Source organism: Colius striatus, chromosome 18 (genome assembly GCF_028858725.1).
Source record: "Colius striatus isolate bColStr4 chromosome 18, bColStr4.1.hap1, whole genome shotgun sequence".
NCBI lineage: Eukaryota > Metazoa > Chordata > Aves > Coliiformes > Coliidae > Colius > Colius striatus.
This window is the reverse complement of record NC_084776.1, coordinates 6,319,734-6,345,872: the sequence shown is the minus strand read 5'-3', so window position 1 is coordinate 6,345,872 and position 26,139 is coordinate 6,319,734. Positions and strand designations below refer to the sequence as shown.

General features: G+C 44.5%; 1 protein-coding gene across 1 annotated transcript in view; it reads left to right on the top strand.

Annotated features, from left to right (window-relative positions):
* Positions 1-26,139, top strand: part of CACNA1G (calcium voltage-gated channel subunit alpha1 G) — a 139,124-nt gene that overhangs the window by 101,059 nt on the left and 11,926 nt on the right. Inside the window, exons 23-35 of the mRNA XM_062010454.1 lie at positions 1,796-1,922; positions 5,193-5,318; positions 5,936-6,025; positions 6,613-6,826; positions 9,284-9,334; positions 15,104-15,255; positions 17,666-17,775; positions 18,783-18,916; positions 20,101-20,171; positions 20,453-20,531; positions 20,609-20,730; positions 21,629-21,973; positions 24,264-24,404. Of these exons, the coding sequence (XP_061866438.1) occupies positions 1,796-1,922; positions 5,193-5,318; positions 5,936-6,025; positions 6,613-6,826; positions 9,284-9,334; positions 15,104-15,255; positions 17,666-17,775; positions 18,783-18,916; positions 20,101-20,171; positions 20,453-20,531; positions 20,609-20,730; positions 21,629-21,973; positions 24,264-24,404 (1,762 nt within the window). The remainder of the gene's footprint in view (positions 1-1,795; positions 1,923-5,192; positions 5,319-5,935; positions 6,026-6,612; positions 6,827-9,283; positions 9,335-15,103; positions 15,256-17,665; positions 17,776-18,782; positions 18,917-20,100; positions 20,172-20,452; positions 20,532-20,608; positions 20,731-21,628; positions 21,974-24,263; positions 24,405-26,139) is intronic.

Genomic DNA, 26,139 nt, shown 5'->3' with positions numbered 1-26,139 from the left:
ACAGTTGTAGTATTTCACCCAGGACTGTGTGAGAGTTATATGTGAGGGATGGAAAGATCTTTATATCATCTGAGGATCCAGAAGTGAAATTCAGCCCCAACTGGTCAAGTCCAGTGCTTGGTTTGTGTGCTCATATGGAATGGGGAGAGCCCTTGCCCTGCAGGCACAGCCCATTGGCCTGGATTCACCAGCTGTTTTGCTGGGCACACTAACCTGCTGCCAAGCTTCTCCTATTTGGCTTCATCTCAATGCAAGTACAATGTGGCAGCAGCAGAACTGCCCCAGCAAGGATCTCAGCCTGGGCTAGTTCATGTGGGCAGTTTTGGTAGCCCACATCAACCAGTCTCCACACTGCCATGTCTGCAGGGGTCCACATCATCCCCTGGGGCATCCTCAGCCTTGAGCAGCCTTTTGTTCCCCGAGCCATCTCACCTCCCAGCTCATTCCCTAAAATAAACCAGATCTGAGCATCAGAAAGGCAAAGTGTCCAAAATCAGGAGCCATGACAGCTACCTGGAAGAGACACTCCTCTGACTTACACATCAGACAGCTATTTCTGCCTTGGGAAAGCACAGTTTCTATGGCATCAGTACAAATTGATTTACAACTCTATTGAAAAGCTTAATTCCAGTTGGCATCAAGAGGAGGGAGGCAGGCAACCTCTTCAGATGCCTTTCTCTGTCCCCCAGCTCTCCACCTTTAGGCTTGTGAGCCTGAATACCTCGTTCATCTTGCCCAGAACAGTGAGATGGCTTCTCTAAATCACACGAGCCTTGTCCTTTTGTTGTAGTTTTGTCCGTGAGAGTAAAGCACAGTTTATCCTTTTTTTTTTCACCTGCTTCAGTCTTCAGTCATGATGTCCACATTATTCTTCAGCAACCTTCCCATATGATCTAATCCTCTGTTATGAAATTCTGTGCAGTATCAGACAGAGAGGAACTGCAGAAATAAGGTTAGATGACTGTAAAGTTGCTGGTGAAGTTTCATCTGGAGGACACCCCACTGGTTCAATACCTGAGGTTGTACATTGGGTACAAAGTACACACTGAGGTAGCTCAGGTTTCTGTACACAGGCGTACTATAAGGACATGCACAGATATGGTGCTTGGGTGGTGAAACACTGGAAGGTGTTGCCCAGAGTCATGGTAGGTGCCCCATCCCTGTAAATATTCAAGGTCAGGCTGGAGAGGGCTCTGAGCAATCTAATCTTGTTGAACACGGTCCTGCTCATTACAGGAGGGTTGGACTTAGATGGCTTTTAAAGGTCCCTTTTAACCCAAACCATTCTGTGAGTCTATAATCAGAGATGTACAGACAGCTATGTAAGAGTGGCTACTCCCTTTCACAGACTGAGACTGGGAAATCAAGAGCCTTGCCTAAATCTATGCAAGAATGGACACTGGGAGGTTGTCTCTTGCAGTCCTGGTCAGGCTACATACATGGAAGTGTGTGTTACGGAGACCAAGAGTCTGAATTCTAGGGAAAGTGTGATCAACACTGGAAACCCAGAGAGCTCTTTGTACTGAATCATAGTAAAAGAAAATGCCAAGGCTTAAATATATAATAGCAAATAGTAAGTACAAGATGCTGATCAGCAAATGCAGCAAGAATAGGTAGTAGGTTAGATTAAAACCATCATTCGAAGTCTGAAAAATATGGTATTAGCCTTTATACCTTTCCTGGGTCCTTGCCATTCTAAAAAATTCTCTGGTGCTGTTTTCTCTATACCTTGATAAGATGCAGAGCTGGGCAAGAACAGGATTAATGTAGATTTTGTGCTTACTTGCCTCCACAGAGTCATTAGTCGAGCCCAAGGACTGAAGCTGGTGGTGGAGACGCTCATGTCATCCCTGAAGCCCATTGGGAATATCGTGGTCATCTGCTGTGCCTTCTTCATTATCTTTGGGATCCTGGGAGTTCAGGTGAGTCCCTTGTAAGCCTCAGCACCTAACTTGAAAGTGAATGAGCCCCAGATGGCCCAGCATCTGAGTGTCTGTACCAATGGGAACACTGTAAGCCTTTCTGAAGCTGAACTGATGGGCTGTTTTGCCTTCTTGGGGAACTCTTCTTGCTCCTAGCAAGGAGGAAGGAGGTTTCCCAGTATTGTTCAGTCATGAAAACCTCATTAACAATTCCAGCCTGACAACAGTGGCCCAGCAACGTGCATCCCTAGCCATAGCTGAAGGAACAATGGTTAGAGCCAGTTAATAGGATTGGTTTTGTCTCTCCTCTAGTTCCATCCAGGTTCTCTGTCAAGTTCTGGAAATATGTGTTGGTTTTGAATATAACTTTGCTATAGATAACAGCCTGGAACGACTCAGATCATGGGTTTATGTGGCTTTTGGTCCCCACCTCAGCAGCAGAGCATGACCTTTCTTTGCTCTTGAGACACATTTATTCCTGACTTCCAAGTCTTGGCTGTCACTTGATGTGTTGAACTTTCTTGAAGCCTCCCTTTTGCATGCAGTGGTACAAAAGCCAACCTGATGACTCCCTCAAAGGCTTTCTTTCCTTCCCCACCACAAGGACTTTTGCTCTACCTGCAGTGGGACATGATCAGGATAATTCTCTCACTTTCTTCCCCTGGTCTACAGCACCAAAGAGTCAGGCCTCAGGCAGGGCATGTACTACCAGAAAACTGCTCAGGGAAACTGTTAAATCTCATTCCTGTTTTATCTGGGAGATAACATGGGAATATCTTCCCTCCTTTTCTTCTAGGTGTAAACCAAAAGGAAATAGAAACTCTCAAAGCTCAAGTTATTAATTTGTAAGCTTCAGAGAGACTTTTACCTGGAGATTCATTCAAATTCTGACAGTTTGTATAACTGAAAGCTTGTAGAAACAGCCATTTCTGAATCTGCTTCCTGCCAGCTCTACAGGCGATATCCTCAGTCCCAGCAGTACAGGAACCCAGGGGAAAAGTGGCAGAGTTTCCAATGCAATTGGTTTCTCATTACCTGAGAAGAAGAGATTGTTTCATATAAGTATTCTGACATAACACTTATTTCTTTCTGAAGTTTATCTGATCTGTCACAGCTAGCTTTGGAAAGCAGTTCTGTTTGGGTTTGTTTTGGAAAGGTGTCTTATGCAATATTTTATACTGATATTCTGTTTAAATAATAAATACAACATCAAAAGTAAACAGAAGAAAATCATGCCATCCATAACCACCTCAGCAGCTCGATTGGCTCAGCATCAGAGTACGACAGCATCCATCCATTACACTAAACAGATACATAAAACTAAGCGTATCCCCTAAAACAATGTAAAACTCAGACGCGGGAGAGTTTATGCCAAACAACAAGACTTGCAGAATGCTCTTTGATTTTCCTCCCTGCTAATTGTGATGGCTGTCCCTGGTGACATGCAATCTCACATTAAATTGTCATGACTATTGATGTGCTTAAGGAGTAGATACAAGCAAGACTGCTCCTGTATTCAGGATGCAAAATTCTCTGTTCATATTTTTGTCTAATTAGGTGTAAGGTGAGGGCTGGACCTGTTTCTTATGAAAAGACGATCTCTCAAAGTTACAGCTGGTTTTCCCATGTAAATATAAACTGAGGATCCAGCTAGAAGTTTTTAATGCTATTAAAACCCACACACCCGTAATTCTAATGCTGTTTCCTCTTAGCAAGACTGGTTTTGTTGTAGAGCTTGCCCACGTGTGAGTAGGCATCAATAACACACAAGAAAGAGATAGATAAAACAAGTGCAGTAGGAAACACTGGGTCTTTCACTTTTGAAAGTGCTGAAATCTGAAGCACTGACAGGGATCAGCGGTTTTGCAAATTGGGTTTTGCATTTCCAAAGCCAGGTAGTAGCCATGTTACAGCTCCCATCTGAGTGGTGTTACAGGCCAGCTCCTGGAGAAATTACATTTATAGACAATATATTAAAAACTGTTGTTTACTTTCCTGCTTAATTAAAATGTATCTCTGTGAAGGCTATATCTCCCTAGTCTGCCCTACCTATGGATAGTGTTTCTCCATGGAAAGATCAGGGAGTACTTCTCTTCTTGCATGCAGAAGCTTTATGACTGCGTTGAGTGGTGATTAATTTTGCATGCCTAGACAACATCCTTCTGCTGTTGATTTCTGAAGGAAACCCATGGAGTAATGTGTGGGTTTATCTTGTTCACTATTATTTCTACTGATATTTGTCTAGATCAACAGATCAAAGCCCATCAGCTTCTTTTACCTCTATACCCAGGTGGTGTTTTAAGAAGCCTGGAGAGCAGGCTGCCATTTTCCTCCAAAACAGTAACGTCAATACCTTCTGTCAGCAAATAAAACCAGATTTGTTGGATGTCTCCTGGGCTTTGATACCATCCATCCTGCTAGCATCAATCACGCTGTCTGAAGCAGTAATCATCCCCTGCCACTCTCTTTTCTGTGCGTGGGAAGCACCAGGTCTAGAATGAAACGTGTGGAGGCTCATGTTCCTCATGCAGGTGTAAATCAGGAGCTAACTCCCCAGGAGCTGCATCTCTCCTGGCTTACAACAAAGGGAATAAGCTTGAGATCAAGTGGGGCTTGGCTTCTTAAGATCTGCACAAGGAATATTTTGGAGACCCCTGCACAGACTATAGAGTCTAATGACGGAGAACAGCACTCAGGATCAGCAGCTGGAGCTGGGCTGACAGCAGTCTTGATACAACAAGAGCCCAACGTTACTCACAGCAGCTCAGCTCCTCTCTGACATGTCCCTTTGGGACCTGTAAGAGCTGAGCTTAGTCCATCTCTGTGCTTCTTCAGTTGCCACCTTTACTCTGCTGACAGAGGGCTCCTGTTGCACTTAATTTGTTGGTGACTCCTGTAAACCAGCATTGTTAACTGGGCTGGAGTCATTCCACGTGTGCTAAGAAGCCATTAGCTGCTCTGTGCTGTTAGTTGGAGCTATGCTTGGGCTGGCGACCCTGAAGCAAAGGTCTTTTAGACCAGTCTCAGATCACTGAACCAGACAGCCCAATGCATGAGGTGGGTGTCCTAAAACGATGTGAAATGATGCTTTTGCCTATTAGGTGCATATTGTACAGCTTGCTCCCACTTAATAACCTGCACAACTGAGGCCATTTCCCTCCTCTGGTCAGCATGGGCTGTGTAGAACACCCCAGGAGAAATGCCCGTCGTTTACAGAGAAACCCTGCAGCTGAACCCTTACAATTCCTCTCTTCTTTGTGTGTTTTGCAGCTTTTCAAAGGCAAGTTTTTTGTCTGCCAGGGGGAGGACACCAGAAACATCACAAATAAATCGGATTGCACAGAAGCGAGCTACAAATGGGTCCGGCACAAGTATAATTTTGATAATCTCGGCCAGGTATTAATAGAATGGTAATCTGCTTCTTTGCTCCTTTACCTCCTTGACTTAAAACCTGTGTGTATTATTATCCCATGGGATTTTCTTACAGGGCACTACCAGTCACAGTAAATATTCAGTTCACATACACAGCATTCTGTCTCGTAAATCCCAAAGGTAGTGTTTCCAAGCAGGCATACACTTCTTTTCAGAACAGAACAAGCACATGTGGCTTCGTGGAGTACTTAATTGCTTCACTGCTACATAACAAACCAAATGTGTCTTGCAGAAGGGCTTGTCTAATAGAGCTGGACACTTTCAACCACCTCTGCAACACAGCCTTATTCTGGCAGCATGGTAAGGACTAATTATTCAGGAGCAGTAAAGACCTGGAGGGTGGAAATGAAGCTGCTTTTGTCTTCAGCTTTGTGGCATCTGAATTAACGCTCGTTGCTGAACCAGGTGCTGGCACTGATAGCTTTTTGTTGCCAGGAGAAACCCTGGGCATCAAAGTGTCCAGTTATCAGACAGGTAATGATAATCCTCAGACAGGAAAGGGCAAAGAGGAGTAAAATGTTACAGGTGAAGAAGCTTTAGTACAAATATGTCTTAACTTTTTTTTCCCTTTGCATTCTTAGGCTCTGATGTCTCTCTTTGTGCTGGCCTCCAAGGATGGGTGGGTGGATATCATGTATGATGGCTTAGATGCTGTGGGAGTTGACCAGCAGGTACGTGCTGTAGCAGAGTTGTAAGAAACGAGCTTTCAAAGGGCACAGGTTTTGCTTTTGTTTTGCAAAGCACTGTTGGCTTCCACAGTCAAATGGGGTTATGGGGTTAAGATGGAGGGAGGCTTTAACCCATGTCCTGGGGCATGACGAGGAGTCCAGTGAAAAGCCTGGATTTTAACCTAGCCTTTTCCCTACAGATTTTGGAACAGGGGTGGCATAACTAGCATTAAGAGAAACGAAGCACCTATACAAGAATGATTTGACTTCTTAAGCAATTTGAACATTTCAGGAGAAAAGTTCTTTGTGTAGGTACAGGTTTTCAGTGAGGGCCTTACAATAGCTGCAAAGGATGCTACTGTCCTGCTGTTGGCAGAACAGAGGTGGCTCTTCTGTCCTCAATGTGCTTTGTGTTTTGGGAGCATTCAATTAAAATGTCGCAGAGAGCTCTAGCTTCAGGAAGAGCAGAGCACACTGAGCTGCCTCAAAGGAGCACCCACAGGTTTTATGAATGGGGCAGCTGTATCAATTTGCTCCTTTTATTTTTCTTTTTGAGGTTCAGTTGACACTTGCCTTCCTCTACTTTGCAGCCAGTCATGAACTACAACCCATGGATGCTCCTCTACTTCATCTCCTTCCTGCTGATTGTGGCCTTCTTCGTCCTCAACATGTTCGTAGGGGTGGTGGTGGAGAATTTCCACAAGTGTCGGCAGCACCAGGAGGAGGAAGAAGCCAAGAGGCGGGAGGAGAAGAGGCTTCGCCGGCTGGAGAAAAAGAGAAGGAGTAAGGAGAAACAGATGGCTGGTCGGTAGTCTTTCCACATCTTTCTGAGTCCTGCTTGACCTTCCACACGATCCCCTCCTCCCTTCCCTCCCTGCCTCGCGTCTGGTGATCATTCTTCTCCCAAAAGCATGTCCAGCTATAAAATTTGCATGAAGGAAATAGTGTCATTTTAGGCTGAGCAAGAAGCCATGGAAGCCTTTTTAATGGCTGCATGATTTGCAATGACCTTTCCATTGGAGGTTGTTTAAATTAAAATATTATAATAATCACACCTGGAGCTTCTTGGATAGCAGAGCTCAGTGTTACACAAATAGTGACAACTGCAAAGATCAGCAGTGCCGGATGGCACCATAAATCTTCTGAGTCATGAACACTGTTGCTGATAACTGGATTCACTATTTGGTTTATTACAGCCTTGTAATGCCACAGTGATGTTACCTGTCCCATTTATCATGCAGGTTTATTTATTGGCACGGTAGCACCACTGCTATTCAAGAGTGTAATAAAATAATGGAGCCATCTCATTCTTAATGCTTAAAAACTCCTTAGAGAAACATATCAATGCATTTGCTTGAGAAATACAGATTAGAAAAAAAAAAAAAGGAAGCAGCTGAGGAGAGTAACTAACTAGACAAAATAGCACTGATGCAAATTGACCTGAACTGCAACCTGGATGTGGAAGTTTCCAGCCCTGCATGGGGAAGGCTTTACAGGTGAAAGGAGGCTAGACCTCTACTCTGCCCAAAGTCTCCAACCTGACATTTGTCTTTCAGTCTTTTTTTTTTTCATTTAAATTTAGTTGTATAAGTAAGAAATAAGTCAGCCAGAGGCCACAGGTCAGAGGTATTCTTCTTCTCGCATGCTGTCTCTTCTGACTGAACTTTCTCCGTTGCCCTTTGTGTCCATGGCCTCACACTTTCCCTCCCTGGTCAGTCTGCCTGCTAGTCTCTCTGTGTCCCCTTTCACATCTCTTCTCTATCTTTGACAGACTTCAGTACTATTTAAGAGGCTGTCTGATCAGGCACTTGGTTCGAGAGCTGGTAATATTAAGTCTGTTCTATTTTGTTTTAATAGTCTAAGAGGTGCTTAAGAGCTGTGACAGGCTAAATCATGCAACCACATACCACAACGGAGTCTCAGCCTCTCTCAGTTCAGCATTTACCCAGCACTTTCCTTTGGTCACATCTTTAAGTCCCATGAGCTTCACAGGTTTTGTAACCAATAGGATGTATCACACCAGCCTCTGGACATCAAACTTTGGTTTATGCCGAGAGCCTGGCTTCCTCGATGGTCAGTGGAAAGACGGAGGCTTCCCTCAAGCGTGGTGGAGGACGCGTTAGACTGTTCTCAGTTAAGTGGGATACAGATGGAAAGGTTTTGGTTTTTGGGTTTTTTGCATCAAAGAAATGCCTAGAAAGCTCTATCAATCAGTCCAAGTTCCCAAATGCAGTTTCAGGCTGATGAGTTAGAAAATGTTTTTAAAGGCTGGGTAGAAAGATCCCTATTTAAAGTTGCAGTTTTGGAAAGCAGATATTTTTGTAGAAGAAAAATAGATGTTTAGTTATTATTGATGACCTTATTTATAATGCTAGATGAAGGAAAGACGTAAGTCTGGGCAATTTCCCAGCGGGAAGGAATCACAAACCATCCTTAGAGATGTAGTTATTCATTCAGTCCTATGAAATGCCTAATTAAAGAGGCAATAAACAGCTATTTTACTGAGGATCGAATATTGCTGACTATTCAATCGCCATAAAAACCTTTCAAGAGCAAAGTATGAAGCCCTCCAAATTGCTTCGGAACACTTTTCCCTATTTGCGATTAGTGAAACGTTGGTTTTAATTGACCGTGTCCAGCTTTGCCCTCGGAGGCAACAGATGCCTTTGCTTAGCTGCATTCTGCATGGAGGGAACATGCAGATGATATCAAGACTAGGGCTTAGATTATGCCACCAAATGCATGGGAGTTCCTTTTAGCTGGGTTTCTTGAGTGTCCCCAGATGCCCAGACCAGCCTATGGATGTCAGACATGGACAGACATAGACATCTAACTGGTTGCACTGTCACTTTTAATCAAAGACTCTTCAAATGCGTTTCCCCAATCAGATATCTGAAAATCAAAAAGGCATGTGAGATCCCAGCCCGGTGAGGTGTAGGCAGATGCAGGATTTCTCTCTAAGGTGCACTGGCCCAGCAGGATGAGTACAAAGTCTGTCCTTCAGAAGTGTTGTCTTCATCATCGAGCAAAGGGGTTCTTGAGGACCTCTTGGGCTTCTGCCTGTGTATGTGGGTGAAGCACAAGAGCTGTTCCTTTTTGGTGATAAGCCTGTGTAACTGAGCCCGTCCTCCACAAGACACAAGGAGAGGATCCCACAGGAAACCTTCCTGGAGAGCCTGAGAGCTGTAGGGACCTCTGAAGGGGAAGGGAAGTTCTTGCCGTGTGTCCTGCCGGGTGATTAATGCCATTTCGTTCTTTTAGATCTAATGCTGGATGATGTATTAATGGAGAGCTCAGCCAGTGCAGTGCAAGGTACTGGGAAGTCGGCACGTCTCGTCCCACTTGAATGGCAGTGCTGTGTCACTAACGGCTGGCCACCGCTGCTATGAGGCATCCCACTAAACCCTGTGTGTGGTGCAAAGCTCGTTTGCTTACTTCATGGCACACGCATATCATTCTGACCCGCAGGTCTGCAGACCTGGCTCGGGACTGACACTTGCAAACCCTTAATTTACCCCTCGATCATGTTATGTTCTTCAGTATGTTTTTTTTCTGGTTTTCATTAAGACACTGTCAGACTTTTTGTGGTTTTTATCTTTTTTTTTCCTCCTTTTTTGTTTTATTTTTGATTTTGCTTAGAGAATAATGACTGGACTGTGAAACGGGTCCTTTATAGCTTTCCAATCACCAGCTTAGGAGTCCTTTAATAATATGCAGGATTTGTCTCTGGAAGATGGGCAGGCTTTCTTAGGGAGATTATTTCATTGTTTCTCCAGCCCTTGCTCATTGCTCCACAAATGCTGTGCTGCAGGGAGGCACAGTATTTTTTCAGCAGGGTAAAATTCAGGGTAGTGCAGAGCCTCAGTGCGTGAACGGTGAGATCAGCCCCACACCAACCCGCAGCGTGGACATGACGTTTAGTCGTTGTGCTCCCCTGCTTGTAAATTCTTCCTGTTGAGTCACTTGGTCCATGAGGCATCTTGTGAATTAAAAGGAATAAAGAGCCTCAAAGCCTTTCCAGGTTCTGGTGGGGAGGGAGTGGCTGGGCTGAGGCTGCTGGGGGTTTGACCTGGCCACCCTGACCCACTGTTTGCTCACATCTCCCTTTCCCATCTCCCTTTGCCAGGATGATGCTCAGGGCTGCAAATCTGTCCCTTGCTCTTTTTATTTTTAGAAGGAGCTTTGATCTGACAAGCATTTTGTTTAATTCATAACTGAAGAATATTAGCCTGAATAATTAAAGAGGCGCCAAGATAGAAACAAATATAGCTGTAATTTTCGACAAAAATAAAATGCTAGGAAAATGGTGCCATTAAAACTCTCACCTGTGAACAAGCTCTCCCTGCTTGAGATGGGAGCAGAGCTCCATCCATCTCTCAATATATTGCAGGGAGTTTTGATTAAATACAAAGAGTAAGGTAAGGGCTATTGTCTTTCTCTGCAGAGGATAACTCAGGGATACTGAGTTCCTACCTTATATTTCCAAGGCCTTCTTGGAAGTTCTCACAACATGCTTTAAAAGAATCCTGAATCTCCTTCCCATTGCCATTCCTGGTGGTTTTATTGCTTTGCCTTCATTCTTACTCTTCTTGGTAGGCCTCCTGTCCTCTCCTGCGAAATGAGGGCATCATCAGAAATGCTGTTGCTGGGTTTGGGGGGCTGCTTTTTTCTTTGCTTCCTTTTATTTGGTTGTGATTCCTCTCCTGGTCCTACACAGCCACATCAAGGCTGGTTTATTTTTTAGACACTGAACTCACCCCCAACGCTCCCGTTATCCCCCGCAGGCTCAGAAAGGCTCTTAGTTTGCCTTGAAAAAGTGTCAGGTCCGTGCTTTGTGTTCCCTTTTGTTGTCTTTTCTTTGGATCCAGTGGTAGTGAATGTGCCGTGCTGCTCTTCAGGCACCAACGTGAGGGAATAGAAGGATTTTCTTTCTGAAGCTGACAGTGGGGGGGATATGAGGGAATCAGCCCCGGGTGCTGTAGATGAACCCCCTGTGGTTCAATGACGAATCTGGAGTTGTGACCCCAAAACTTCCACACATCTCTGCACTTACAGAGAGCTTCCTTCCTCTTTCTGTGAAGATAAGATGGAGCTGTGTGTGTGTGTGTGTGTGCTGCTGCCTGGTGAGGTATTGTAATTTTATTTTTCCTTTCTTTTTTTCAAGTCTACATTCTGTCACAACTGGAATCTTCTCAGTGGAAATAATTTATCATTTTCCATTTTGCTTTTTTTTTTTTAAATAAATCCATTCAGTACAATAAAAGCCAAGTAAAATACCAAGTTTAAATATATAAAGTTCCTTCAGTGCAAACAAACTACTTTTTAACCTAATAATATTCTTGATACAGTTTGTAAATCCAGCTGCGTCATGGGCTCATTGCCTACTGGTTTGTTGCTGTCCTCTAGATATACTCAGACCTGCAAAGTAGTTAATTCACTTATTACAGGAGAAAGAAGAAGCTGGAGGAGACAGTAATGGAATTGTCCCACTCTCGTGAATTCCAATTTCCCGTGCCCACGCACCTCCGGCTCGAAAGCCACCTCAGGGAAAGTGGCAATTTCCCTCTTGACAGGGCTATATTCGGAGGCAGCTGCTATTCAGAGATATTTTGGAACCACATGCCCAGCCTGATTCCCCCTCCAAAAATGCACTTAATGGGAAGAGAGTGACCCAGCCCCATCTCCCACAGTGCTGGAAGAGACTGGCCAAGCCTTGGGACCATCTGGGTGTTGGCAGTGGCATTGCCTGGAAAAAAATAGAGGTGCCTCCAGCAGTGCTTTGCTGGCCACTGGTGTAATTTTACAGGTCACATCCTAGAGCAGTCAGATGAATAAAAAGCCCAAACCTGGGCTGTTATTGCCAAACTTGAAGGGAGAAATTGGAGCAGGTTTAGGAATGGGAACAGTAATAGTCATTGCCTTTCCAAACAGACAGAGAGAATCGTGATGAGCTTGGGTATCCCAGAACACAGCTGGGGCGGCCGTGCTCTGCCCCATAGTCCTTATCAAGGGGATCAATTATAATCTTGCAGGCTGATGCCAAGAGGAGTACAGAACAACTGCCTGGGAAACACCCTGAGTTGAGACCCCATAAAAATGATAAGCTAAAGCCAAGTGCCTCCTGCCAGAGATCTGCTCCCCTTGCTGGCGCAGTTTCCTTGTGAGCAGGTGTGACTCTCCCACAGCAGCTCCCAACAAGCTGTGAAATCTCCTTCCTACCTGGGTTAGGAGGAGATTTCTCAAGCTTCACTGTCTGAGCTGATTTTCTGTAGCGTGACAACATCTAAATTTGAGTCACTTCTCCCTCCCCCTGACTCCTGGCCTCCAGCCACGGTGAAGCAGCTTGATTTACACCCTGTTTACCAGCCTGATGTCTTGTAGTGGGCTTTTGCTGTATTTCCCCATCTTCTCACATTCTCATTCTGCCAATTCTTCTTTTGTTCTGTTGCTCTCCTCCTCTTTTCTTTAACCCGTGTGTGCCGGGAAGCCAAGTTAACCTTTCCAGTAATAACCGAGACTAACCCAAAGCTCTTGTTGTTCTTGACACAGTGTATTGTAACAGTACAGTAATGTGGTGTTGTGTTAGTTGTGAAGTTCACCACCTGGAATTTAACAGATGTCTGTATTTCCCAAGATGTTGGTATTGTTTAGATCTTTACTGCACTAACTAGAAATGATACTGTGTGATAGGGGGCACGGGCTTTGCACCTGGATGATGGTACATCAGCATTACTCAAATTCTCTGTAGAGCTGCACAACTTGGGTTAAATGCTCATAAAGAAAATGGTTTACCCCTTCAGAAAGTTCCCTGCCCACCTAGACACAGTAGGTCTATACCTAGAGTCCTTGGGCAGCATGCTATAGCTTGTGTGCGACCCATCTCGAGGTAATATCTGTATTGCACTAATCTGCATGGCCGGCATGTGGAGAGCGGGGAAGCGAATGGTGGCACGACCCATAAACAGGGCTGACAAATCTCCTCTGAATGGAGTTAAGAGGGAAGGGCGAAACGTTTATTAACGGTCGTTTTCTAAGGCTGCAAGGGCATCTGCGAGAGCAGCACACAGTTTGGCTGAGGGGCATGTGCTGGGAAAGGTGAACAGGAGCCTTGGGGTTTGGGAGAAGAGGGCGCAGAGCAGCAGAAGCCTTTGCAGATATATGAACAATTAGCAGCCCTGCTTATAAGGTCATGCACTGGCTAATCCAGGTGCAGGAGCCCTTTCACAGGAGACATTTCACAACCTCTCTCTAAACCCTCTCTCTGTTCTAACGGTGTTGGTGCTATTCTGTAGGATTTGGAATTACCTGTCAATCAAAGCTAAGAAGGAATGTTGAATTGCAGTGTAATTATTCATTTGTAAATCCATCGCAAGAGAAGGCAGAAACATGGCTATTCTTCTACGTTTATGTATAATTCACATTCAAAAAGAAGTGATCCAATTACAATGGTGTTTCTTTCTGGGATGATAAGTTGGTCCATAAAAATAGGTCCTATTCCTAACCTAATTGTATTCAAACATTTTAGTTAATTTGCTACTCATAATTTAGCATAATGTGATCGAGATAGCTTGACTTTATGGAGATTTATGCAGATTCTGAGATATCTGATAAAGTCTTATGAGTGAGTCAGCAGCTACCAGTCTGCTTTTTTGTAAGCACTCAATAGATTCAGCATGAAAATTCATTTTATAGACCTCTCCATCGATATCGTGCTTTAACACTCAGGTACAGATCACCTAAAGCACCCTGCAGGTCAGAAAGGAAATATTAATACAGCCTTTCATTTGATGACACCAAAGAAGAATTTTGGGTGCTCCAAACCCCTACAGAATAAAACTGCTGAGTGATTTGTCTCTCTGGTCCCTGGGCTGTAAGGGAAAGGTCTGTCTCTATGGAAAAAACAAAACTACTCTGGTTGTTCAGGATCCTGTTATGAAGCAGGGAGCACATGAAACCATTATATCTATGGGTTTGATTGCAATGTCATTGGCTATTGACAAAGTGAATTCTATTTCCAGGCAAAATTTAATCTTCTAAAATTAGTTTTCCCTAAGGGCAAACCAAACTGGTGCTTCATGTCTGCATTCTGCCCAACTTTTTGGTTGGAATAATGTATCAAACTGTACATTTGCTCAGCAGCACTAAATATCAACCCATGTAATTCTTACAGCTCAATAATTTTCATAACCAGTTGATCATCTAATTATGAGTATAATATTATACTCTGACATATTCAAGACAGTCCTTTCCACTTCAATCTGCATTATAATGCCTCCTTGAAAATTGTACTGAATTATATACTCAGCCTTGGCATTTCCTCATTAGAGATTAGGTGAGTAAATGAGTTTATCTGTAGGAACATTCGGGGCCTAAAACCAGCACAATGTGTCATCCCTGAGGCAGTTGAACATGGGAATGAGTTGAAGAGTGAAATCTGTGTGTTGATAATCTTGTCTAAATGGAGGATCATTATATTGTAATCGCTAAGGCTGACTGATCAGTTTTCCTTGGTGTTTTTATGGACCATTTTTTAGGGCTCTGACAGCCAAAGTGTTGAATTTTTGTTCCCTCTACAGTTTATTGCAAAGAACATAATATGTCTGAATTACTTCTATTTCAAAGACCACCGCCAACTCAATGGCCTGGATTTTAAGCCATTGTTAGTAAAATCTGTCCCCAACATCTGACCGTTAATTGGGTTTTCAGATACTTTGGGGACTTTTAAGATCAGCAGAAACAAAACTGTGGTTTTAATTTAAATTTAATTTAAATTTCCCTACAGGGAAAACATTCTTTAGCAGCACAATAGTCCCAGCTCACCTCATCCCTGATGCCATAAGGCTGAGTATAGCGCATGTCCCACTGAAGATGTTTAATGGATGTAAGATGACGAGATCCCCGCTGTGTATTAAAAATGGTAACATACCAGCAAGCAAAGCAAAAGGAAATAAAAAAGACAGCATGTTGCTGTAATCGGTGTATTTATCATCTTTGGAGTTGGAAAGTGAGGGTGCATTGACTTCAGAAAGACACAGAGAAATGACTTGACGTGCCTCTCCGCTCTCCTCGTCCCCGCTGCAGAAGCACAGTGTAAGCCCTACTATTCGGATTACTCCCGCTTCCGCCTCCTGATCCACCAGATGTGCACCAGCCACTACCTGGATTTGTTCATCACCGGAGTGATTGGCCTCAATGTGATCACCATGGCCATGGAGCACTACCAACAGCCAAAGGTACCAGGGCAGAGAGGGGGAAAAGCCAAGGGGAATATGTTCAGCCATGGTGTGCTGATGTGATGGAGTTAAAGGCAGATTGGCTGTTAGACCTTGGGGCCTGATTATGCACAACCTATCCCTTTCTTCCATGGAGGGCACTCAACTTTCAGCTGGCTTCCAGCTCAAACCATTGCTTTTGGTACCTGGATCCCATTTCACTTCTTTCTAGTGGAGTGCAAGTGGACTGCTTTGAAAAATGGGGATGTGAGCAGGTTTGTTTGGTTTACTAGATGAGACTGTCATCAACATCTTCCATTTGACTTGGGTTTTCCACCAGAAAAAAAAGGAAAAATAATAGAAGAATTTGTGAAACTTTTCTTTTTGTGAAGTTCCTTTTAAATCCCCAATGTCCCTTAGGGCCCAGTTTTCACAAGCACTAGATTCCATGCTGGTCTTTAAAATACATTTTAATATATTAGTGTGCTAAGTTCCTGGGTCTTTGTCATACTCTGAAAATAAAAACAGCCTGTCCTGGGATGTCAGGTCTCTTGTGCGTAAGAATGAAATGGAAATAGCTGCCTTTGCCATATAACTTGTACTTATTTTTATTAGCCACTTTCAGAATGAATAAATATAACACACAATAGGAGGAAATATTCTTTAACACTAGACAGGACTTGAATACTTAATGTAAAAACCCCAAGCAACTAAGATGTGCAAGCGAGGGGAAAAATATCCTCCAACCTATCACAAAGAAGCCAAAAAGTGAAAGGGCACAAGCCCAATATATTTTTTTCTGTTCAAGTCACCTTTAAATACCCTGGAAGGCTCATTGCATGATTCAGTCATTTGGTGATGGAAAAGGTTGCTGGCTAAGGAGCCTGTATTGGAATTGCTCTAGGGCGTGCGTCTTACTGCAGTCGTTTTGCAGCTACATTTTCTCTTGTATTATAAAAATGTTGGGCAGGCTTTTGTTTTTAATTTTCTTTAGGAAAATAACATTTTGTCTCTAAGCCTTTGGTATGCAGCATCTGGGTAATAACTCCAAGCTTGAGCTGTGCTGAGATGACAGTATGGTTAGAGCCGTGCACATGCCGGAGAGTCTTGCTGAATCAGGGCCCCAAAATCACTCTGGTCTGGGTGACCAGGTGGGGTCCTGCAGATACTTAAAAGGCTAAATGTACCAGATTTGTATCCAAACTAATGATTGCTTTGTGTGTTGGTGCTGGAAGGGGTTGGTGGTGGGATATCCCAGGATGCCCTGTGGATGAAATCCCAGCTGGAGATGCTGTGGCTACCCATGGAGAGGAGGGGCTTGCAGGTTGCTTAGAGGTGATTCAAACAAAGAGCTACTGGGCAAAATCTGCTTTTTGCCAAATAAATATGCTTATTTGCTGGCAGAGCACAGCTCCCCTGCAGTATGACAGGGAGACTCGTTCAGAGCCACAGCCTCCTTTGGCGGCTGGTTGGGTAGGTGAGGTGGTTTTTGTCCATGGGTGCTTGAAGCTAAACTGTAGTGTGAAGGCCGAATGTGTAGCTTAAAGCTCTTCTACTATGATTTCTCCCACTCGGGGATCAGCAAATTGTAGTTTTGGACTGAGAACCCTCTGTTGCCACCTCCCACGCTCTCTAACAGTGCCCTGGACACTGTTATTACCATGCTGTTTGCCAGCAGTGAGAAATTCAATGCACATTATTGTTTAAGAGGCCATGCAGGATGCTGCTACCACAGGGCTCCTTCACAGGCAGAACTTTTGGGATCAAATCACCTCTGATGCGGCTTAATGCCTGACCGTGCAGGAGCTGTCCTAGCCAGGAGGCATCTGTAGTTAATGGCCAGACAGCGACTTCTGCAGAGGGAAGGGTGGGCAAAGGAAAACCCAAGGCACTTGCTCCTGCTGGCATGCCACCCCTCTCTCCTGCTCCTTTCCAAAAGCTCAAGGTGAGGAGGAAATGACAGGCTGTCACAAAGAAGCCATTTGGCTGGCACTTTCGGGGACCTGGCCAGCCCACAGCTCTTGCAGCACTGAACAAATGAGCAAGTGGGATTAAATTCGTCTTTCTGCCCAAAGCACGAGCGGTTCTGGGCTGCTGACACCTGCAAATGCAGCAGCTCTTAGCACTCACCCCAGTGATCCCAGCTGGGGCTGTTACTGCTGTGGGGTTTGTGTCCTGCCTTGGGTTTCTGTCAGCCCCTCATGTGAATTATACCAGCTGGGTTGGGGCCAGGCAGAAATGCAACGTGTGCACTTTCTGAAGTACTGGGACTTTTCCCTGGGACATTTGTCATCGCAGAGAGCCCACGGTTGGAGCTTTTTATGTAGCTTGGAAATGAGTAACTGCTGAAAGAAGAAGAGGGTGGGTTTGCAGGCAGCAAAGCCCCTCAGCAGAGCTAACACCTAACCCCAGTCCTGTGTCCACATCCCAGGTTCTTGATGAAGCCCTGAAGATTTGCAATTACATCTTCACAGTTATCTTTGTCCTGGAGTCTGTTTTCAAGCTCATTGCCTTTGGGTTTCGTCGCTTCTTCCAAGACAGGTAACAAAAGCTCTGTCTTGACTGTGGGGACAGCAGCAGGTTTCTAGACACAGCTGCCCAATTTGGGTGTTCTGGACCCTTATGCTCTTCCCAGTGATGTCGGTCTGACACGTGTGAACACTCTTTGGTGTGACTGATTGAAAGCTGGGTAGGCAGAGGCCTGGGATGTGAGTTGAAGAAAGGATGATGCATGCCCAGAAGTGTGACTGCATCACTTTGGCCCTTTTAGGTGGACAAAATATGAGTAATATGAGTGAGTCTCTCACTGAGTGGCTGGTTCTCTTCTCACACTAGTTGTGTATCAATATAATCCAGAGGAGCTGGTGAAGTGTTGAAATTTATGCCAAGAGAGAGAATCTGGTCATGAGTGGAAGTGAAATAACAGATGAAATTGCTTCTTTTTCTAGATAGTCACTCTCTTACCTTGCAAATAACAGATTTTACATCCTTGGTGAATCTTTCAGTGCCTATATTTGCCTCCTTCAATTTTAATACCAAGTTTGCTGGCACTGAGTGGGACTTGACACAAGCCCTTCAGCAGCCAGGGGATTGTTCTACCCCTCTCCCCATGTTTCAGATATCTGTGCTGGGATTATACCTCTCCATTCTGGCACGAATCCTTGGGTTTTCTTTTGTTGCAAGGACTGGACTGTAGGTCTGGTTCTTTCTAGGGCAGACCTCACACTGAGGTCCAGGAGTGTCGTGTCTAGAAGTGGCCGGACAGATACCGCATCGTCTCCCCTGAGGTCTGCAGCCTCTGGGTAGAAAATTGGCCAGCTTTTCATTCTTCAGTCAAGAATATCTTTGAAATTGGCTGATTTTCTAATGAGATGCATTAGTTATAATGATTTCATAACATAACTGCTTTTGTATAATACCCTCAGAAAAATGCTGCAGATTCATTTGAGTGCTAGAACCATTGAAATGACTGGAATTCGTGTGAAACAAGCAACCTCCTCTTGCCAGCTTCTTAGTAGATGTTAAATTTCATTTTGTGTTGTCTCCAGATGGAATCAATTAGATCTGGCAATCGTGCTGCTGTCTATCATGGGCATCACTTTGGAAGAGATTGAGGTGAACGCTTCACTACCAATTAACCCCACTATTATCCGAATCATGAGGGTTCTCAGGATTGCTCGAGGTGAGATGAATAAAGCAGATTTGGCTTGTGTTTAAGGTGAAGGGTTCCCTCCAGGAGAGAGTTAAGCATTGGGAAACGGTTCTGGGGCACAACCCCATCATGATGTGCATAGTTCTGGCATCAACAGGCTGTAAACAAATAAAAGAACAATGGGGGAAAATACTTGTGAGGAGCCAAAAAGCTGAGCCAGCTGACCATGTGTTTCTATCTTAAGAGGACTTGAAGGTTAGAAATAAAGGAGAAATAGCTGTGGCTGTAACTCCCAGAGAGGTACCTGGAAAAAATATGCCAGTCAAATCAAAGTCATCTCTTACAGGGATTAGAGAACAAGAGCTCAAGTACGTTGGCTTTAAAAGACAAGCATCTAATGAATTTAATTTCCCAGAGGATTTTACATCTCACCACTTGGTGACAAAGCATTCCTCGTCACTCTGCATCCATCTGTCCCCTCAGACTTGTAACAACACGTACTCGAGTTGGGAAGCCAGCTTCTTCAGGGCCTGAGTTTTCAGAACAGAGAGGTCTCAGAGTCCAATTGATGAAGATGTAAAATGTGAGTGCTCAGGGCCTTATTAAAGTACTCCCAGGCACTCCTGAAGGGCAGTATTGTGCTCAGAGGCACAATGGCTCTGCTTGCAGCCCTTATCTAAGCAAAGAAGGAACTGGAAGAGAATTGAAATGCTGCTGTATCTCAAGGGGAGGGGGGAAGTGGTTCTCCTGTGCATTGGATCCCTTTCAGAATTAAAAATACATGCAGTTTCCAATTGGAAATGCAACCTTCTGGAAGAGATGTGTAAATCAGTTCCTCAGTGAATCATGTATGAAAGTGGGTAGCCTATGGAAGTGGGAAAGCAGCCCCAGGGCTAGGAAAGTAACTGCTTATGATAACCAGAGGAAGAAGGAGATGAGTCCAACACAGATAAAGTGGGGTAAGGAAAAGTCAGGCAGAACGATAACGCTTTCTCTGAGTCTCAGGGTAGGTGATGCTGCTATTCACAGGATTTTGATAGTATCCAAGCAACCAGGAGCGATGTACAAAGGCCAGGGACTATAGCAGCTAATGGAGAACACTTGACATGATTTCACATTCCTCTTCCTATAATCTGTGGCTCCTGGGAGAGGGACTGAGTTTGTGCCTCTGTGCTAACGCTGCCGTTACCATATTCCGAACGTGTTTTCCGCAGTGTTGAAGTTGCTGAAGATGGCTGTAGGGATGAGAGCACTGTTGGACACCGTGATGCAAGCCCTGCCGCAGGTAACCCACTGCCATATCGAACCAGATCTCCTCTGGCCCAGAGCTAATTTCCTATTGCAGAGGAATGCTAATCATTTTATCTTTACTATCATTAGAGAATCACATTTCCCTTCCGAAGCACTGTCTGAGATACAGTCCTCACATTGAGGTCATTTTTCCCCTGAAGCAATTTAAGTTTTGGATTAAAGAATACAGCAGGAAACAGGTCTGGAACAAAAAAATCAATGAATGTTCTTTTTTTGTGTTTTTTTTTCCCGCCCCATTTCTTTTTCTCTTTCCAGGTGGGGAATCTGGGTCTTCTCTTCATGTTGTTGTTTTTCATATTTGCAGCTCTTGGAGTGGAGCTGTTTGGAGACCTTGGTGAGTGTTCCCGTGCCAGCAGAAGGGGTGGGAGCAGTGTGTGAGTGGGAGTCTCATGGTTGTGCTTGGTCCCACAGAGTGTGATGACACACACCCCTGCGAGGGGCTGGGACGGCATGCCACCTTCAGAAACTTTGGGATGGCCTTTCTGACCCTCTTCCGAGTATCCACAGGAGACAACTGGAATGGGATAATGAAGGTAAGAGACCCATGCAAAATCATAGTCATAGAATCGTTTTGGTTGGAAAAGACCTTTAGGATCATTGATTCCAACCCCTTCCCTCACCCTGCCAAGCCCACCACTAACCCATGGCCCTCAGCACCTCTGCTCCATGGCTTTGCAATAGCTCCAGGGATGAGGACTCCACATATTCTCCTTTTTGAACCTAAGAGAGCAACTGAAAAAACAAGGTAAAAAATGAAGGGACTCATCTCTCAAGTGAAACATGAGTTCAGTTCAGTGACATGCATTACTTCTTCTTTTTCCCTTAAAAGTCTCCAGTTATTGTTGTTGCTATTAGTTTGTGGGGGTGTTTTTTTCTGGGATAAACCCAAGTTTCTGAGAGAGTCTTTCTTAAAGGACAGCCATTAAGGCAAGCTGTTGTAAAGAAATCTGGTCTACGAAGAGAACAAGGTGCTAGCTAGTCCAAAGGAATCTCTTCTCTGTCCATTTGTAGCCCATGGTGAGTGTTAGACGGCCAAAATCTTAATGACAGGGTGTGAACTTGAGGAAAGAGTGTCTGCAAGCCCAGCAGCTGTGAGATAGCTGAAGGATTGTAGCTGCACCCTGCTTTGCCCTGGATTTGTCTGACACACTCTTGTGTATTTGGTCTCTAACCTAGTAAAACAGCTTTTCCTTTAGGAGCAGCAGGGTGTTGTTGCACATCCCAAGGACATTTTCCTCTCAGCCTGCTTGTGGTGACTAATATAGAACCTAAGTTTTTCCTGGCAAGTATTTTGCCATTCTAGATGTGAAATTTGCCCAATCTTCTCAGTTTTCTTCATAAAAGGAGAACCCAATGCAGCCAGATGATCAGCAGACTGAGGTCCATGCTGGTACTCTTCACGTCCCTCCGTCATTTTCTCCCTGTTTCCAGGACACTCTGCGAGACTGTGACCAGGAGTCCACCTGTTACAACACTGTCATTTCGCCCATCTACTTTGTCTCCTTCGTGCTGACGGCCCAGTTTGTGCTGGTGAACGTGGTGATTGCCGTGCTCATGAAGCACTTAGAGGAGAGCAACAAGGAGGCTAAAGAGGAGGCAGAGCTCGAAGCAGAACTGGAGATGGAGATGAAGACAATCACCCCTGGCCAACACAACACCTCGGACATCTTTGCATGGGCAAGCAGCGCTGGTGGAGAGAGACCCGAGAGCCCCCGAGGATTTACCAATCCCATGCAAATCAAGGTGGATTCTCAGCCCTCATTAGTTTATGCTATGGTGAGAACCTCAGTTGGAGGGTGAAGAGGGCTTTATCTGCATATTTGCTAGGGGAAGACATGCACGAGTCAGTAATGGAGGAGTTGGGTGTTCCATATGTCCTGGGCTTGTATTCCTCACTGTCTGCTGACTGGCTGCTGTGTGGTACGGGAACCAGGCAGGTCTTCAGACCAACTTGGTGCATCTGTTTGGAGGTAGAGAGCTTTACAATTTATTCTGGAGATGTGCCCAAGCCTACAAGCTCAGAGCTTGCTCCAAATTTGCTCTAATCCAGAATTTGGGCTATGTCCACTGTCATAGCAAAGTCATGAGCACAGTGTGTTTGCTTTTCTAACTCAGACCATGAACCACAGCGCAAAAGAGGAATAGAACTTGGCTAATCTTTGCTTAAGTATTCAACTTGTTTTATGTAACCTCAATTTAAAACCCATCCCCTCAGTCAAGCTTGTAAGAAAAGATTATTTTAACAATGGAGTAGTCCAGAGGGGGCTCAAACCCAAGCTCACCAGAACTGGTGGCAAAACTCCCACCAGCAGGACCAGTGCTGGAGCAGGGCTGTAACGTGGTAGCTGCTACGAGCTGCAGCAAGTCTCTCTAAAGCACAGTTTCTGGATGAAGACTCAGTTTGAGGAATGAGGTGAGGTCAAGACCCAGACAGGTCCTTAGGGAGGCATCTGAACTGGAATTATGCAAGAAGAACGGTCCAGCCTTTTTATAGTCTTAGCTGATTGCAAATTGGGTTAAACTCTACACAGACCTCATTAGCTTTTATTACATCATGATTTCACAACAGCATAGCTTGGCTTCTGCCTGGGATGGACTAATGAGTATTCTAATGCATGAAAAACTCATTTATGATCTTTAGTCCAAGGGTGAAAAGGAGTCAATCCCTGCTTAAGCTTTGTTTCAGTTCTTAAGCTACTGGAAATTTCTGGTGCCATTAGGAGTCACTAATGTCTGAGATAGAGTCCAAAGCTGCTCTTTGGCACAGGAAAAAGGAATTCAGGGCAATATGGGGAAATCCAGGCTTATTACATCCTCTAGGATAAAACAACATGTCCTAACTGTTGTACACGTTAAGCAGAGTCCTGGCAAACTGTTCTCAGCACTGTTGTCCTGCATCAATCCTCACACTGGCAAAGAGAGAAACTGCAACACAAATCAACAGGGAGGATACCCTTAGCTCTTCAGGCTCTTAAACCTGCCCTCTCTTAAGGTGTCTTTCAAAGGGCTTATTCTAGTCATAATCTCCAGAGTGTGTTTCTTGCTCTTTCACTCAAACAGAAGCCTCAAAAACCTCCAGGAGATTTTATTCCAACTATTTATTCTCCCAGAAAGAAAAATCTACGAATAAAATCTGATGCTTGAGCACGACAGCAGAGGAATACAATTCCCAGGACATGACCCTGCAAGGACATGTGGTCAGCATGCTCTTTCGCTTGCCTGTTCCCCAGGATTTCTGCACTGTGTGCTGTCTGACTGTAATGACAGTCCTCATTTCATTGTATGTAGTAGGCATTCCCCACATAAAAGGTGCAACCCCATGCTGCCCATGAAAGCCAGACCCTGCTCTGTACAACCTCCCTTTGTCTGTGCTGTGGCCAGCTGGTTTCAAGTTGGCCAGGACAACTGAGGCACCTCAACCCATATGTCTGGCACATGAATTGGTGATCTGACGTGTGCCATCCTGGGCACTTGCAGCTTTAATGGACAGGATGCTCAGCCTCTCTTCAAGTCAGGTTGTTTTAACTTATGTGACTCCTGGATATGGATTTAGGTGTCAGATATTAGGTCTTGCTCAGAAATGGGGACAGTGGGTATAAAACACTTAAGACAGTGGTGTCCTGTAGAAGTTCACAGCACCCAGAGTCAGGATGCTGCTATACTGGTCCCTTTCTACAGCTCAGATCCCAGCAGTAACTGCCTGTGTTTGCTGAGAGCAAGAATTGTCCCCAAGAAGAGTCCTGAGCCTGAGCAACCGCAGTCCCAGGGCAGCTGGTATTGGGCCCATCTCTAGAAATGTCTGAGAAAGCTGTCACTGCTCACTGTGATATTACTGCATTGTTCTCTCTCCTCTCCTGCCTCACCTCTCCTGTCCTGTTGTTCCTGTTACTGATCTTCTCCCTAAACATCTCTGTCTTTCCCCCTCCCCACTTCTGTTTTTATCCCCTTTTGTTTGCTGGCTTTTATACACTGTCCTTTTTTTTCTTTCTGTCTCTGTCCCTCTGTTTTTTCCTCTTTCTTTTTGGCTTGCTCTCTCTTTCTGCACGCTATACACCACCCCTCCTAGGAAAGGCACTTGTTTGATACCATATCACTGCTGATCCAGGAATCTCTGGAAGGAGAGCTGAAGCTGATGGACAACCTGTCAGGCTCTGTGTGCCATCATTATGCCCTCCCAGCTCACGAATATTACAACTCTGAGAACCAGGTTAATATTCCTAATTTCCTGCAAAGTCTCCATCCAAACTCAATTTGACTGAGACCTTTAATAGAGAGTTAAAGTTCTTTATGTAATGTAGTCAGAGGGATTTTGATATGTAAGTCATTTTGGCTTTTTCTGTGGGAGCTGAGATAATATCTTGGTTTATGATGTATATCAATGTGAGAGGAAAAGTACAGGCTCTAATTTTCCCTCTTTGACACAATAAGGAGTTTTGCATTGGGATTTACTCTTCACAAATGCTGTAGGGAAAAATGTACAAAATCCCATCTCCAGCCTTTAGTGGGGTTTTTGTGTTTGGCTTCTTGCATCTAACCAGGGCCCAGGAACAATGTCAGGACACGTCTGCAGAGCCTGGAGTACAGTGTCAGGTTTTCCCAGAGCACAACCTGAGCTGCTGGGGATCATAAAGTGGTCTCTGCATTTTGTGCCTGCTTACAGTGCCTGAAAATCCAGTCTTGAATGGTTTTCCTAAAGAGGCTTCTTGCAAGTGGGCCATTGTAAACTAGATCCTCATCTCTGATCTAAACTGAATTTAGAAGGCAAGTCAGACCTTAATGATGTACTTAAGTAATTGTGTGCTCCAGTGCTTTCTCAAACAGGAGCTGTAATACTTGTTTAAAATTCATTCATTTACTTCTTAGAGTAAAATACCTACTTTCTCAAGCGTGGTATTCTTTAGGGAAAATATTTTCTCTAAATTACAGCAGTGACCATCATAATAACTCAAGCATAACTATTTTTTTTCCCTGCAGTTGGAATTGAGCAAATTCCATATTTCTTGATCTATATTTTCCTTTTTCCCCCCTTTCTGTCTAAAAATAGCAGAAGGTTTCTTGTTGAATCAGTGTGCTTATTTATGAGCTTACTGACACTCTAAATTATCCACCTCGGTGGTTCATTAAAGGAAAGGAACAAGCTTAGGTAAAATGAAGTCCTCCTGCAGGTCCCTATACAGCAGGATAAGATGTCTCCCTCTGATTGCTGTGTATTGAGGTTTATTAAGCTATAGGAAGTGGCTGCCTCTAGGAATAACCAGAGACAGTAGCTTTGGTGGGGAAGGCAGAAGGTCAGTGTGAAACTTGGCGAGAGCTGGTTGGAAATATTTTGTCACATTTTTCACCAGAAAGTGCTGCTGCAGCAAAAAAAAAAAGAGAAAAGGGTTTGTTTTGACATTTTCATAATGAAAAAATATAGCATTCTAGTTTGCAATGGCTTTTTCTTTCAAAATTGAAGCGATTTCATTTTTTCCCCTGGTAATTAAAACCTGTATAAATCAGTTGAATGTTTCCAACAAAATGTTTTGACAGCTTCAAACTCAATTTTGGGACAGGAGAGGCTGAAGGGAGGGCGATGCTTTGTTTACATTTGGGCTTTTCTGTTCACACCATTTGTCATGTTCTCGAGGCAAGTCAGGAATTTAGAGCAGCTCTGGGACTTGCTGAAAGCAACCTGATTAATGGCAGCTCCCAGCAGAGCAGCTCCAGCAGGCAGGAGCTGCTGGTGGCCACCACGCTCCAGCACGGCCTCGCCTCGCATGCCTGGGCTCCCGTCGGTGGGACTCTGGTGAGGATCACCCTCGTGCTGGCAGCCTTCGTGCAATGCTTTTTTGGGGAGCCTAGTGTTAAATCAGGAGCTCCTCCAAAGCATCCCTCTCATCCGTTGCCAGCAAGTGGCTGTTAGAGGAGATATCAAACCCAAGGTTAGATGAGAGGGACTTGAC